This window comes from Mauremys mutica, chromosome 5 (genome assembly GCF_020497125.1).
Source record: "Mauremys mutica isolate MM-2020 ecotype Southern chromosome 5, ASM2049712v1, whole genome shotgun sequence".
In the NCBI taxonomy this organism is placed as follows: Eukaryota; Metazoa; Chordata; order Testudines; family Geoemydidae; genus Mauremys; species Mauremys mutica.
Genome location: NC_059076.1, coordinates 115,263,802 through 115,277,011, shown reverse-complemented (window position 1 = coordinate 115,277,011; position 13,210 = coordinate 115,263,802). Strand labels below are relative to the sequence as shown.

The following is a 13,210-nucleotide window of genomic DNA, read 5'->3' as shown; positions in this document are numbered from 1 at the left end:
TCTGGATGACTGAGTAACTAAGTGCTTTGAAGTGCATGTTAAAAAGTACAGCAATCTCAAAGGACAAATTAGCATGGTATCCTGAGACCAGAAGTAGTAGTAGTAGTAATAATAATAAATAATAATAATAATAATAATAAAAAGAACGAAAGTAAAATCGGTCCTCTGAAGATAATACCCTGCAGCCAATATTCACGGTTTAAAAACCTTTTGCATAAATGCATATCTGAGCAATGCCTATTTCCTTACATGCATTTATGAAGCAGAAGTTTTTACATCTTTAAAGCTGTCTGTATGAATTTGATCCCCTGAACAATAAATCTACAATTACATTTATACCTAAAGTCATGTCAGCAGGAATTTGCAGATCTTGTAATCTAGAACCTCACAGGTCTACAAAAAAATTGCCACTCATGCAGTGCTTAATCACCCAGTGTACACTGTGACCTTGCCATCTATGTAGCACTGGTCTCTATGAAGCACTGGTCAAAACCTTCAAAACTGGTCAAAACCATGATTGCATTTTTTATATTAACCAGCACCACATAATCAGACTTTCGTACACACTTGTGAAGTGTTCCATTTCTCCCTTGATCATTTATTAAAAAGTATTTTATTTTCAAAATAAACAATTTTAAAGAATTTAGGATCAGCAAAATAAAAACATTTCCTGGACATATAAAAACTTTTCCTGGATAGATCAAATGTCACATGAGGGCTGATGATGATTTTTCAAAATAATTAAAAAAAAAAAGTATATTGTACACGAGGAAGGGACCTGGATTCCTAATTTCCTTCTAACCCTCCAAGGAGGCACACTTCTGTCCTATGAGGAGTCTCACTGACTTTGACAGGGATCTGCATAGGTATAGTGGGAATGCCTCTGCAGAGTTCCTGGCAGGATTGGGACTCTTAGGCCTGATATATGTTAATAATTATGGCTACTTTTATTCTGTTTTTGAGGAGGGGCTTTTTTTTTTTTGGGGTAAGTGGTGGAAGAACACAAGTGGAAGCAGAAAAAAATTCAACTATACAAGTAGGTCAGCTGAGGGCTTATCAAAGGCTCTGCCATGTTACTCAACACAACGGAAGCAGATTGATATTAAAGTCTATATCTATCTATCTACTTACCTATATTAAGAATGGACTTAACCCCCCATATTCTATTTTAGGTAAACCTACCTCTCTGCCCTCCTTGTCAAGGTTATCCTTCCGGTACGTCACGTAGAAGCATAGACTCACAGGGTTAGAAGGGACTGCAAAGGTTATCTAGTCTAACCCGCAGCCAAGTCATCTGAATCCTAATCATACCTAAGGGTTCAGCTGGCTTCAAAATCAACATGGGGGGGGGGTAACTGTATACCCAGCTGTAACACATTACTGACTCTAGGCCTTCAATGCTAAACTATTTGGGGAAGGGACTGTGTCTTTAATTTCCTTGGACAGTGCCATGCACACCTAGTGTTATCCCTGTTATCTTTTGTAATTCAGCTTAGTCTTGTTATCTAGGTGTTGCAATAATTGAAGATGATCTCTGTGTCTAAGTCATGTGGCAAATGTCCTTACAAAATTACCTGGAGCACAAACTCCATCAAGAAGACAGGAAAAATATATAAAAAAAATTCTAATCAGTACTGTTCTTTTTCAGCCTTATAGACATAACAAAACAACTGCAATAAATATTTTAAAATACTTTGAGAAGAAATTAAGTGAGTGCAGAAACATTTGCAGTGGAAGAGATTTCTAACAGGTTACATAGTCCTAAAAATAACTCGGCCTTTAACTCAAGAAAATACAATTTTCCCATCATTCAACTTATAAATGCTCTTCAAACTATGGGAAATGGATATGAATTTGCTATCTTCTGGCTAGCGGGGAAGACACATGAAATCTTCCTCTGAAGCCAGTACTAACAAGACACTCTGACTCAGCCATAATAGAAATGCAATTACTAGAGCACCATCTCTGCAAAGGACTTGTTAAAACACTAAAAACAAGGACATTCTAAGTTTAGTCCTACATCCCTATGGGAAGGTTGCTGTATTTTACCTGAATACTGACATTATGAGAACATTAACAGTTTGTAATCTGTTTGCAATTAGAAATCTTCCATAGAGGCCAACATGGGAAATAAGGGGATGGAAATGAGATTGCTGTCTCAAGCAATTAATAGTAGCATCTGAAGATTTATGAAGCAAATTTTTAGTGTATTACTAAATTTTTAGTGTATTTAGTGTATTAAATCACTTTGATGCTCTGATTTAACCTTTTAGAAAGGCTATTTCCATTCAATACAAATTCATAGGATAAGCCACTTTTGTCATGTTACAATAGCATATTTCCAACCCCCAACCCAACATATTTATTCTATTCCATTGAAAAGTGTGGCTCAGAGCTGGCCACCAAATGATATGGCAATACAGTTACCTGAGTGTGAATTAATTGGAGAGTTGGGGGGGAAACTGAGCCTAAGCCTGGCTCAGTTCCCCCCCGCCCAACTCTCCAATTAATTCACACCCAGGAGTTTTCATTAACTGCTCCTCTTGGGGTCTGCTTTATTGAACCATTCTAGTTACATAATCAAGTGAGTTTTCTTGGCCCTTCCAGGTTCAAATCATTCCTCACTTGGTCAGCAGGATTCTCTGCAGCCACACTTCAAGAGACTGCAGTTCTTCCCCAACCAAGCTGTGCAGGTTCCTCCACAGTCTTCCTTCTAGGGCCTATGCCTAAATTCTGACGAGCTTCCCTAACTTGCCACAATCCTTGCTCTACTACCAGAGCCTTCCTGCTCCTCATGTCTCGTCCAGTAAGTAAACAGATAGCCTATGCAGCCCAGCTTATAGGAGGTGCTGCAGCGTCATGTGACCCTTGATCACCTGACTTCATCACAGGGCAGAACTTGGGGTCTTTAACCCCCTGTGATATTACTACTTTTTTTTTTAATTTTATTTATTAACTTAAACTGCTTTTCCCTGGGTATTATTTCTAAAGCAATGGGTCAAGATGATTGACATAAGGCAGTTTTAGGATGACTAGTTTTTCTGATTCTGATCCAAAAAATCAATGGAAAGACTTCAAATGGGCTTCAGTGGCCTTTGGTTCAAGCCCTCTATGCATAGTCTAAATTAAAACTTATCTGTGTAGGAATTAGTAGATAGTACTTAAACTCCCAAATATGAAACTGTAAACCACTATCATAAAAATGTAGAGACACATAACTAAGGACAGAAATAACCACTCTTATAATCTATTTCAGGGGTTGGCAACCCTTCAGAAGTGGTGTGCCGAGTCTTCATTTATTCACTCTAATTTAAGGTTTTGCCTGCCAGTAATACATTTTAACGCGTTAGAAGGTCTCTTTCTATAAGTCTATAATATATAACTAAACTATTGTATGTAAAGTAAATAAGGTTTTTTAAAATGTTTAAGAAGCTTCATTTAAAATTAAATTAAAATGCAGAGTCCCCCGGACTGGTGGCCAGGACCTGGGCAGTGCGAGTGCCACTGAAAATCAGCTCATGTGCCGCCTTTGGCACGCATGCCATAGGTTGCCTACCCTAGTTTGTCCACCTGCAGAACACAGGCCATAGGACTTCCCTGAATTAATTCCTATTTGAAGTAGAGCATATATATCTTTCAAATTAAGATTGAGTGGTTTTTCTAAAAATTGCCAGAGATGGAGACTCCATCGCAAGCCCTAGTAAATTGTTCCAAAGGCTAATTATCCTAAATGTTACACATGTACACCTTATTTCCAGCTTCAGCGTCCAACCATTCCCATAAATACTTCGGTCTGCTAGACTGAAAGATTCATTATCAAATTTTTGTTTCCAATGTAGGTATCAGACTAATCATCTTTTTGTTAAGCTAAACAGAGTATGACACTAAGGCATGTTTTCCAATCATTTAATCATTCTTGTGGTTCTTCTCTAAACCCGCTCCTATTTGTCAATATCCTTCTTGAATTGTGGACCTGAGAACTGTACAAAATATTTCAGTACTGGTTGCACCAGTGCCAAACAGACGTACTAAGCCACAACAAAATAAATCTACCTTTTAGACACTCTTCAATATGAGGCTCCTCATGCAGTTCTTCCCTTGTTGGACTTCTAGACTTTTGTGGCTAAAAACAGCATACAAAGGAAACAAAATACTTCAGGTCTATGGGGGAAAAAAAAACCCTGTCTCGTATCCATAGTAACAGGTATCACTGTATAGCCTCAGCGAAGCAGTCGAGAGAGCTTTGAATTACAAGATTTTAAACAGCTTTTCAATCAAATATTGATACATCATATTAGCTTAGTAGTGGGGATTAGCAGTATTATATAACCAAAAAGTACAGCACCATTAGTTCTACTTAACTGTTAAATCTGCCACAGAAACAATGGATTATTGTAATGTAGAGATCTCAAGAGAAATCACTTGAAATCCAGATGCAGTTTCGAGGGATTATTCTCCCTATATGTGAAGTTCTCTGAAGGTACTTTAGTATAAATCTAGATTAGTGGTGTATTCCATCTACAAGTTCTTCTAAAGTAGTTATCACCAGAGTATGTAGCTGTTGTGGCAATAAAAATATCTTCCTTAGACAGTCAATTTTTCCAGTCTTCCCTGGATTTCTCTTAAAACAAGTGATTTTGCAGCTCAGCATAAAAACGTGGAGCAGAGAAAATGATCAATAGCATCTGTTCATTTCAAAATACCTAACTAATGGATATTAAGGATTATAAAATGTATGCATGCATAAGTATGTTCAGAAAAACTATTTATCATAATAAGCATATTCACATTCTATTTAAATAGTAATAAATATAAAAAAAGAAATTTCAATTTAAGATTGTGCACAACTACACAGGAGAGAATGTTATCGCTATTTTCAAAATACCTCTTCAGTTTTCAAGTTCGTTTTCAGTTCCAGTTCTTCAGCCAAGATTGGTAAAGTTTCTTTCTTGCCTGATGAAATATAAGTAGATTAACAATTATTTTATTAATTTGTATAGAATCGCAATAGGACTGCTGTTCCCCAGGAACATCATATAAACTTGAGGCATCTGATGTAGCTACCCCAGTGATGAAATGAATTAATCATTTTGAAAATAATCTGTCCCCCACAAAATAAAGTTCGCTCTCCCATCCACTTTTTTACTTTTTGATGGGAGAGTTGGGGTAGAGAACATTGGATCCCAGGTTTTTCTCAGCTTAATTTTGATGCTTGATTTCCAAAATTATGGAAAATATTCAATATTTTATTTTAAATACTGTTAGTAATATCAGACTTCATTATGTAAAAATCTAAACAGACCACTAAAACTGTATGAGTCACTAGATAGCTCAGGAGTTGCACTAAGGGACATAAATCGAGATTATTATTATTTTTTTTAAAAGGTGCCTAAAGTTAAGAGTTTAAGTCCATAATTAGGCATCCAAATAAATGACCAGCTTTTCAGAGAGGCTAAATATTCAATAGCTCCAACTAATATAATGATTGTCTTTTTGCAAGATCCTGAAGAGTCTCCCCCCTACCCCCCCGACACACTCTTCAAATGGGAGCCACAAGGTGCTCCACGCCTCTGAAAATCAGGTCAATTAATTACACATCTAAATATGGATTCTGAAGTCTTCAGGAACTCATTTTTGAAAATCGTGTTAACCAAAAGTCATTATCATCTGAAGGCTGCTTGATGATCTATGTGAAATGACTCACTGGTTGCAGTCCACCAAATAAAATGAGTACAACTGGCATCCATGTAGGCTGTTTCAGTGGAGAACAAAAATTGAATAGGAAGATTGGACTACCCAGTATTCCCCAGGGGAGACAGGGTTGAGGAAGATTTGCAGGGCAATGAGTGGTAGTTTGCATTGTCATGGCCCATGCTTGTCCCTATTCTATACATAGTGAACTTCAGTCTTCAGGTTTGTCAATTTGACATATTTTCTGGAAAAAAATGTGTCTTAGAAGAAATACATTAAACATTGTATCTTTATTAGTGAGAAAACCTGAGAAGAAGAAGAAAGCATTTATAAAAGGAAAATTACTTGACCAGTATTTTCTGTTTCCTTTACTATTAATGAAGATATAGTATATCTGAGAGCTTTCTTTCTTTTACAGCCCAATTTCTTCTGAGTCTGCACTGAAGTAACTCTGATGCTAGCAGTTCATGTCGAGGTCCCCATGTCTCAGCTGACCACTGACAAATATATAGCTGGAATCACATGTGTGTTACCATTGTTAAAAGTAGTATGAATTATAAGAATGTGTTGAGACTTTACTGAATGCTTGTCAGTTGCTGCATGCATTAATTTCATTCATAACATCTGTAATCCCATATTGAAGGTAATATTTGAGCGGCTGTATTGTGAGCCTCTGTGACTGTGTAAGTCAGTAGACAGGAAAGAGACCTTACTTAGGGTATGTCTACACTACCCGCTGATCTGGCGGGTAGTGATCAATCTATCGGGGATCGATGTATCGCGTCTCATCCAGATGCAATACATCGATCCCCGAACGTGCTCCCCGTCGACCCCTCGCCGCAAGGACGCAAAGGAAGTCAATCTAAGTTACATCAACTTCAGCTACGCATTCTCGTAGCTGAAGTTGCGTAATTTAGATCGATCTCTGCCCCTGCCCCCAGTGTAGACCGGGCCTTAATGGGAGAGGCTGATTTTCATGAGGTGTTACACCCTTCTCAAAAGATCCATCAGTACCAGACAGACCATTATAGGGCGTTTCAACAGAATTTCCCCTACATATGTAGATTCAGGAACTACAAAAGTATGTTAGGTACATGCAGTTTATAAATCAAAGGGGGTGCGGAAGGGAAGAGAAAGAAAACCTTACCTGAACTGAAGCTTGTATTTTGTTGAAAAGAAACTTCGATTCCAAGGTTATCATCTACTTCCACGGTGTTCCTTTTGCCATCATTCTCAAATTGTTTATCCATATGTGACACAGGGAAGTCACTCTTTTCTCCCAGTTTTGCTTCTACAGTTATTTCACCCTGATTGGTATTTACAGTTAATTTGCTTTCATGTTCAGAAACTAGCGGAAGAGTTTGTGCCCTAGGAGGTGAAGTCCTTGCTTCAGAAAAGTCACTTCCTAATAATAAGCTACTGTTAACATTATTGTCTATGTTTTTAAAATGATCATTCCTCTTTGCTTCTTCTGAAGGAATACAAGGTTCTGATGTAACTTCCACATATGGAATATACTCTTCAGTTCTTTCACCACTTGCACCCATCTCTGTAGAAGGGCTAACAAGGACTGTAGACTCTGTACTAATTTCCATACAGAGGGCTTCATCTACACTTATGAGGTTCACTGTAGTCTCAGCGGTTTCTGCAACTTCAGTGTCTGATGTGATCTTAGCTACTACTGATTCTCCCATCACAGCATCCTCATGAATCTCCTTTTCTCCCCTATATATGCATTCATCTCCTTCTCTACCACCCATAGGCAAAGAACTATCACTTTTTTCTGTGCCTGTAGAGGACAGGATGCATTCAATTTCTTTGGTACTATTAAAGATGACATTTTCATCTTTTACTTCTGTGTTTGCAGCAATGAGCTGACTTTCCTCTATGACCGAGAAGGTGAAAAGACTGTCACATTCTTCCATTGTACTGAGAGTGATCACAGCACCTTCCTCTTTATCTTCTATACTTGAAGCAATGTGTTGATCTTTATTGCTGCTGGCAACTCTCAGCATTGGAGCCCCACATTCTACCACCTTTCTAACAATAATCATAGAACCACCACTTTTTCCTTCTGTGTTTAGAGCAGTTAGTTCACGCTGCTCATCTCTCGCTGCACTGGTCTCAACCTCACATTCTTCTGCTGCATTTGGGGTGATCATGGAACCCTCATCTTTTTCTTCTGTTTCTGCTGCAATGAGTTGACTTTCAGCTTGTGTGGCTGCACTGATCAGGACTATCTCACATTCTTCTGTCCCACTTCTGGTGATCATGGCAGCCTCCAGTCTTCCTTCTGTTCCTGAAGCAGTGAGTTGATCCTCATCTTGCGTGGCTGCACTGGGCATAGGAGCCTCAAAATATTCCATACTTGTGGAGATAATGGCAGTGTCACTTTTTTCTTCTGTGCCTGCAGCAACATGCTGAATCCTATCCTCTGTGGCTTCACTGGACACGAGGATCACTTGTTCTTCCATTATACTTGTGGAAATCATAGCACACTCATCTTTTTCTTCTTTGCCACTTGCTGTTGGATGATTTCCATCATCTCTAGCACTGGATGCACTGGGCATGGCAACCTCATATATTTCCATGTCTATACAAAACATAGTACTCTCATTCACTTCTTTTCTTGCAGCAGTGACCTGACTATTATATTCCATAGCTGCACTGGGCATGGGAGCTTCAAATTCTTCCATGATACTAGTGGAAATCATTGTACACTCATCTTTTGCTTGTTTACTGCTGGCAGCGTATGTATTATCTTTGAATTCTGTGGCTGTACTAGGCATAGGAGCCTCAAATTCTTCTCTGTCTGTTAAGACCACAGTACTTTCATTTTCATCTGTTCTTGCAACAGTGAGGGAACCTTCAATTTCTGTGGCTGAACATGGCATGGGAGCAACATCTTCTTCTACGGTACTGGTAGAGATCACGTCACCTTTAGCTTTTTCTTCATCAGTAGAAGGAGGACTCTCATCTTTCTTTGTGACTGCACTGGTTATGGGACCCTCACATTTTCTGCCATGACTTCCATCGGCACTACTGTCATTCTTTTCTTGAGCTGCAGCAGCAGACTGACTCTTATCTTTCTCTGTCACTACACTAGTCATGGGACCCTCATACGCTTCAACATCTAGAGACATCATGGCATCCTCATCTTCTTCTGTATTTGGGGTCAGAGTGTCATCTGCTATACTTGCACTTGTCACACTGCTCTCAACTATCCCCACTGCACTTTTGCAGATGCCACCATTAGCTTCTTTCTTTGTACCAGTATTGCTGTCAACCCCATCTTTATTTAGATTTGTGGCAGCCATACCAGACTCAGCTTCTACTTGTATGCAGATAATGGAACTTTCACCTTCTTCTGATGCTATACAAATGAGTGCACTTTCACCTTCTATTCCTGCACAGGTTGAAGCATGCTCTATTTCTTCATTTCCTCTTCCTGTACTGGTCACAATACCCTCACCTTCTTCATCCTCTTCTTTTGCACCTGTGCTAGTCACAAAGCCTTCATCGTCACAAGGCCCTATGCTGATCATAGTGATAGTAGCTTCTTCTTTTGCTTCTGTACTGTCCATTGCACTTTCACATTTTTCTACGTCTAAGCCAACTGCAAAACCTTCATTGCTATCTTCTAGTCCTGTGCAGACTGCTGCAGTCTCAGCATCATCTTCTCCTATTATGCCTGTGCTGGTCACTGCACTTTCACCATTTACAATATCTTCACCTTTGTCAGCACTTGTTCCACTCATGGTATTGTTGTTCATGACCATTTCAACACATGCACCAGTTACAGCACTGTCTTCCTGTGCATCCACTGAGCCAATTATGAAGCCATGACCTTTTTCTTCTGCACCTGTACAAGTCACAGCACCCTCACTTTCTTTTAGCTGGTCAGCACCAGTTACATTGCTCTGGCATTCATCTGAATTGTTGCTGCTCATGAATCCTTCACCTGCTTCTGTGCCTGCACTGGTTACAGCACCATCACTTTCAATTTCACCTATACAGGTAACAGAACCTTCAAATTTGCCTGTATGTCTACAAGTTGAAGTCTTGCACTTCTCTTCCGAGCCTGCACTAGTTACAGCATCATCTTTTTCTTCTGTCCCAGCACTGTTCACATTATCCTCAATTTCTATTCTGCCTGCATTGACTGAATCTTTACCATTTTCTTCTGTATAAATCATGGTGCACTCACCACTTTCTCCTTCCTTTGTACTAGTCAGGAAACTTTCCGTTTCTGCAAATCCTCCAGTGACAATACCGCCACCTTCTTCAGCTGCTGCAACAGTACACTCACCATCTGCTTCTGTGCTGAAACTGACACCTTTGTTACTTTTCGCCCATATACTTGTGAAACCTTCATCGGGTTCTATGCTTGTGCAGATTAAAGTAACTTCACTTTCTTCTTCTGAGCAAGTGGTTGTGGCATCACTTTCTTTTTCAGAGTGTATTGCAGCACCCTCACTTTTCCCTTCTCCTGTACTAGTGGCCATTACAGTGCTCTCAATCATTTTCTCTGTGCTAGTTCCTATTGCAGTGGCCTCAGTTGTTTCTAGCCTGTTGTATATGTGATCAACACTTCCTGCACTGGTGCCCACTACATTGCTTTCACTTTTATCTTCAGTGTCAGTTATTATGCCATCACCTTCTTCTGCTCCACTAACTATAAAAGAGTCTTTAATTATTTCTTCTGGAACTCTTATAACATTCATTGGCACTAGCAACAAAGAAGATTCTACCATGTCACCCATATCATGTCCTTCACTCTTTTTGACAATGTCCACCATGGTACCCTTTTCTTCCTTTGCAGCAGCGCCTATATTTAAGTTATCATAACTTTCTTTTTTCCCCAGGTTCATCAAGACAGATTTTTTCATACTTATACCTCCATGATCTGCAGCTTGGTGAGTCATCGAGCTTTTGCCTTTTATTCCACCAGTTACATTATATGCATTTCTTCCTTGCACACTATCTAACATAGTCACTTGATCATAACCTTCTTGTATACTTACATCACCCATGTTTTCTTCTACTGCTTGTTCACCAATTAGACGAGTCTCACCATCTTTTTTTTCAGTGTTTATCATGGTGACCTCAGCTTCTTTCATAACACAACCTAGCACAGGGCTACCATGTTGTTCCACATATGCAGTTTGTGTTGCATTATTGTCTAAAATAAAGGAGTCTTTCTTCAAACAAATCTTATCTGAAGTATGAGATTCCTCTTTAGCTACATTAGGCAAAGAGTCTGTGAAGTCTGAGATACATATATCCATGGATTTTTTATGGGAAGCATCTTGTCTGGATGAATTAATTGCTAAAGAAAGACTTTCTTCAATAGGATTGACTTTGTTTAATTTTTTTGGTTGTCTGGCATCTTCTGAAGTCTGCTCCTTAATAGGAGCATTAAGTAAAATTCTGCCACTTGTTTCATATACAATGTTCATTTGATATGCCCCCTGTTTAATGGGTCCTTGCTCCTCAGAAGCTTGTTTGGACATAGTATCTAGTGCATCAACTCCTTCAATAGGATTTTTTTCATGTTCAATGGTTTGTTCAGAATTTCTGTCAGCTGGAAACTCTGATACACATGCTTCAAAATCCACCAACCTGTTTCTTAATTCATTTTTTGAACTATGTAGGTTCATATTTTCTTTAGCAGTATTTTCAGAGTCCACGTCTAGTAGTGAATTACTACTACTTTTTTCTTCAATTTTAGATGCTTCATGTACCTTTGTGTATGTCTGTTCTGAATCAACTTCCATTGGCTCTTCTCCTTGTTCAGAATGTAACAAGTCATCACTAGCCCTGATTGGTCTTTGAGTGGCTGGAATATGACTGGTTACAAATATATCAGTTGCTAATTTTTCCTCTTCCATTGTCATTTCATGGGCTGACAAGCTTCCTTTTTTATTTTCACAAGATAATTTCTTACTTGACTTTTTATCCATAATCCCTTGTACCTTTTCATGGCTACCGTCTATTTCTTTAATATCTTTGTCCTCCAATTTGTTACTCTCTTCCTTCTTCTTCATTTCCTTATTGCTATGCTTTAAGTTTCTGCTTTTGTGACCTTCTACTGACAGCTTTCTTTCTAGTTTGGAATAACTTAAATCTTTATCACTCTTATTTTTCTCTTTTACAGTAACCTTTTCGCCTGCTTGTAACTTAACTCTGTGACTAATGTCTTTTTGTGAACTATAAATTGAGTGCATCCCACTTTCCAGCTCAAAATCAACAATGCTTTCTTCAAAAACTTTATCTTCATTCTTGGATTTGCGTTGTTTATCTGTGTCATTCTCTTCCATGTTCTTATCTTTGTCTGGTTTCTGAACAGTCTCGTGTTTTGTAAAACTTTCTTGTAATTCTGTTTCAATTGGTTTGGATTGTTTACTATGACACTTAGATTTAGACTTTAACAAAAACTTGTCTTCTAAGAAGCTCTTCGATCTTCGTCTCTCTCTGTGAATACTATCTTCTTGCCTTAAATTACTATCTGAATTAGTTGATTCTATTTCATGTTTATCTTCTGAATAGCTTTCACTCCTTCTCTGTGATGAAGAAACAAGTTGCTTAGAATTACCCTGAGAATCCTTCTGTGGCCTAGAATCACTTGATGACCTTTTGGTCTTGTATTCCGCTCTTGACTTTTCTGTTGAAATGTGTCTGTCTTTTTTGTTATTTTCTTTACGCAACATTTCTTCATTTTTTAAAGTGTATTCAGAAACATTTTTTCCATCTTTGCTAGTTGTTGATATTTTCCTTTCACTTCTGTGTTTATTTTTTCTTTCAGATTTATCATCTGATGGAACCTTTGTTTGTTGATTATGTTTTTGAACACTATCCTCACCTTTCAAGCTTCTCTCAAAAGAATGGAGGTCAATGTCATCACTTACTTTATGTACACTGTCTCCTTTATATTTATGTTTTACTAACAATTTATCTTCTGAAAGAGTTCTTTCTTTTTCATTTTTATCTCTAAATGATTTGATTTCTTTCTTGGGAACAATTCTCAAATTTTGAATTTCTGTATCATCTTTTTTCAGATGTTTTTCATTTTTAAAGGCATATTTCTGCTTCTGCAGTTCATCAGTACTAATCTCAGCTCTCTCCAGCTGCTTTTTGGAATCTCTTGTTTCTGTGTCCTGCTGCGTTCCTTCTATCTGAAGAGAGGTAGATGTTTTTCTTTTATGTTCTCTTTCCACTTTAGGATCATTTTTGCTTTCCTCAGTTGAATGTACTGACTCTGAAATTCTTCTAACAGGCTTAGTCACTTCGCTTTTTCCATGATTATGCTTCAGCTCCTTTGAAGAGATTTTTTCACAGGTCTAAAACAACAAAAATCAGTACATTCACTACACTGAGGAATCCATTTATCATCTTAATTTAGATCTTTGAAATAATTAGTTACATAATATTTCTTGTAATACCCAAAATTAATTCCCCCCTCCCAATAGGTACAAATATGAAATAATAATCAGAATTAGCAGGCCTCCCTGAATTATTT

At 38.1% G+C, this 13,210-nt stretch overlaps 1 protein-coding gene across 2 annotated transcripts in view; it reads right to left on the bottom strand.

The window, feature by feature from the left end:
* The window catches only part of BOD1L1 (biorientation of chromosomes in cell division 1 like 1), a 51,112-nt gene that overhangs the window by 25,392 nt on the left and 12,510 nt on the right, over positions 1-13,210 (bottom strand). For both annotated transcript variants that reach the window (XM_045019021.1, XM_045019022.1), the window contains exons 10-12: positions 6,839-13,031; positions 4,886-4,953; positions 4,054-4,123 (exon numbers count right to left, since the gene is read on the bottom strand). In XM_045019021.1, the coding sequence (XP_044874956.1) occupies positions 4,054-4,123; positions 4,886-4,953; positions 6,839-13,031 (6,331 nt within the window). The remainder of the gene's footprint in view (positions 1-4,053; positions 4,124-4,885; positions 4,954-6,838; positions 13,032-13,210) is intronic.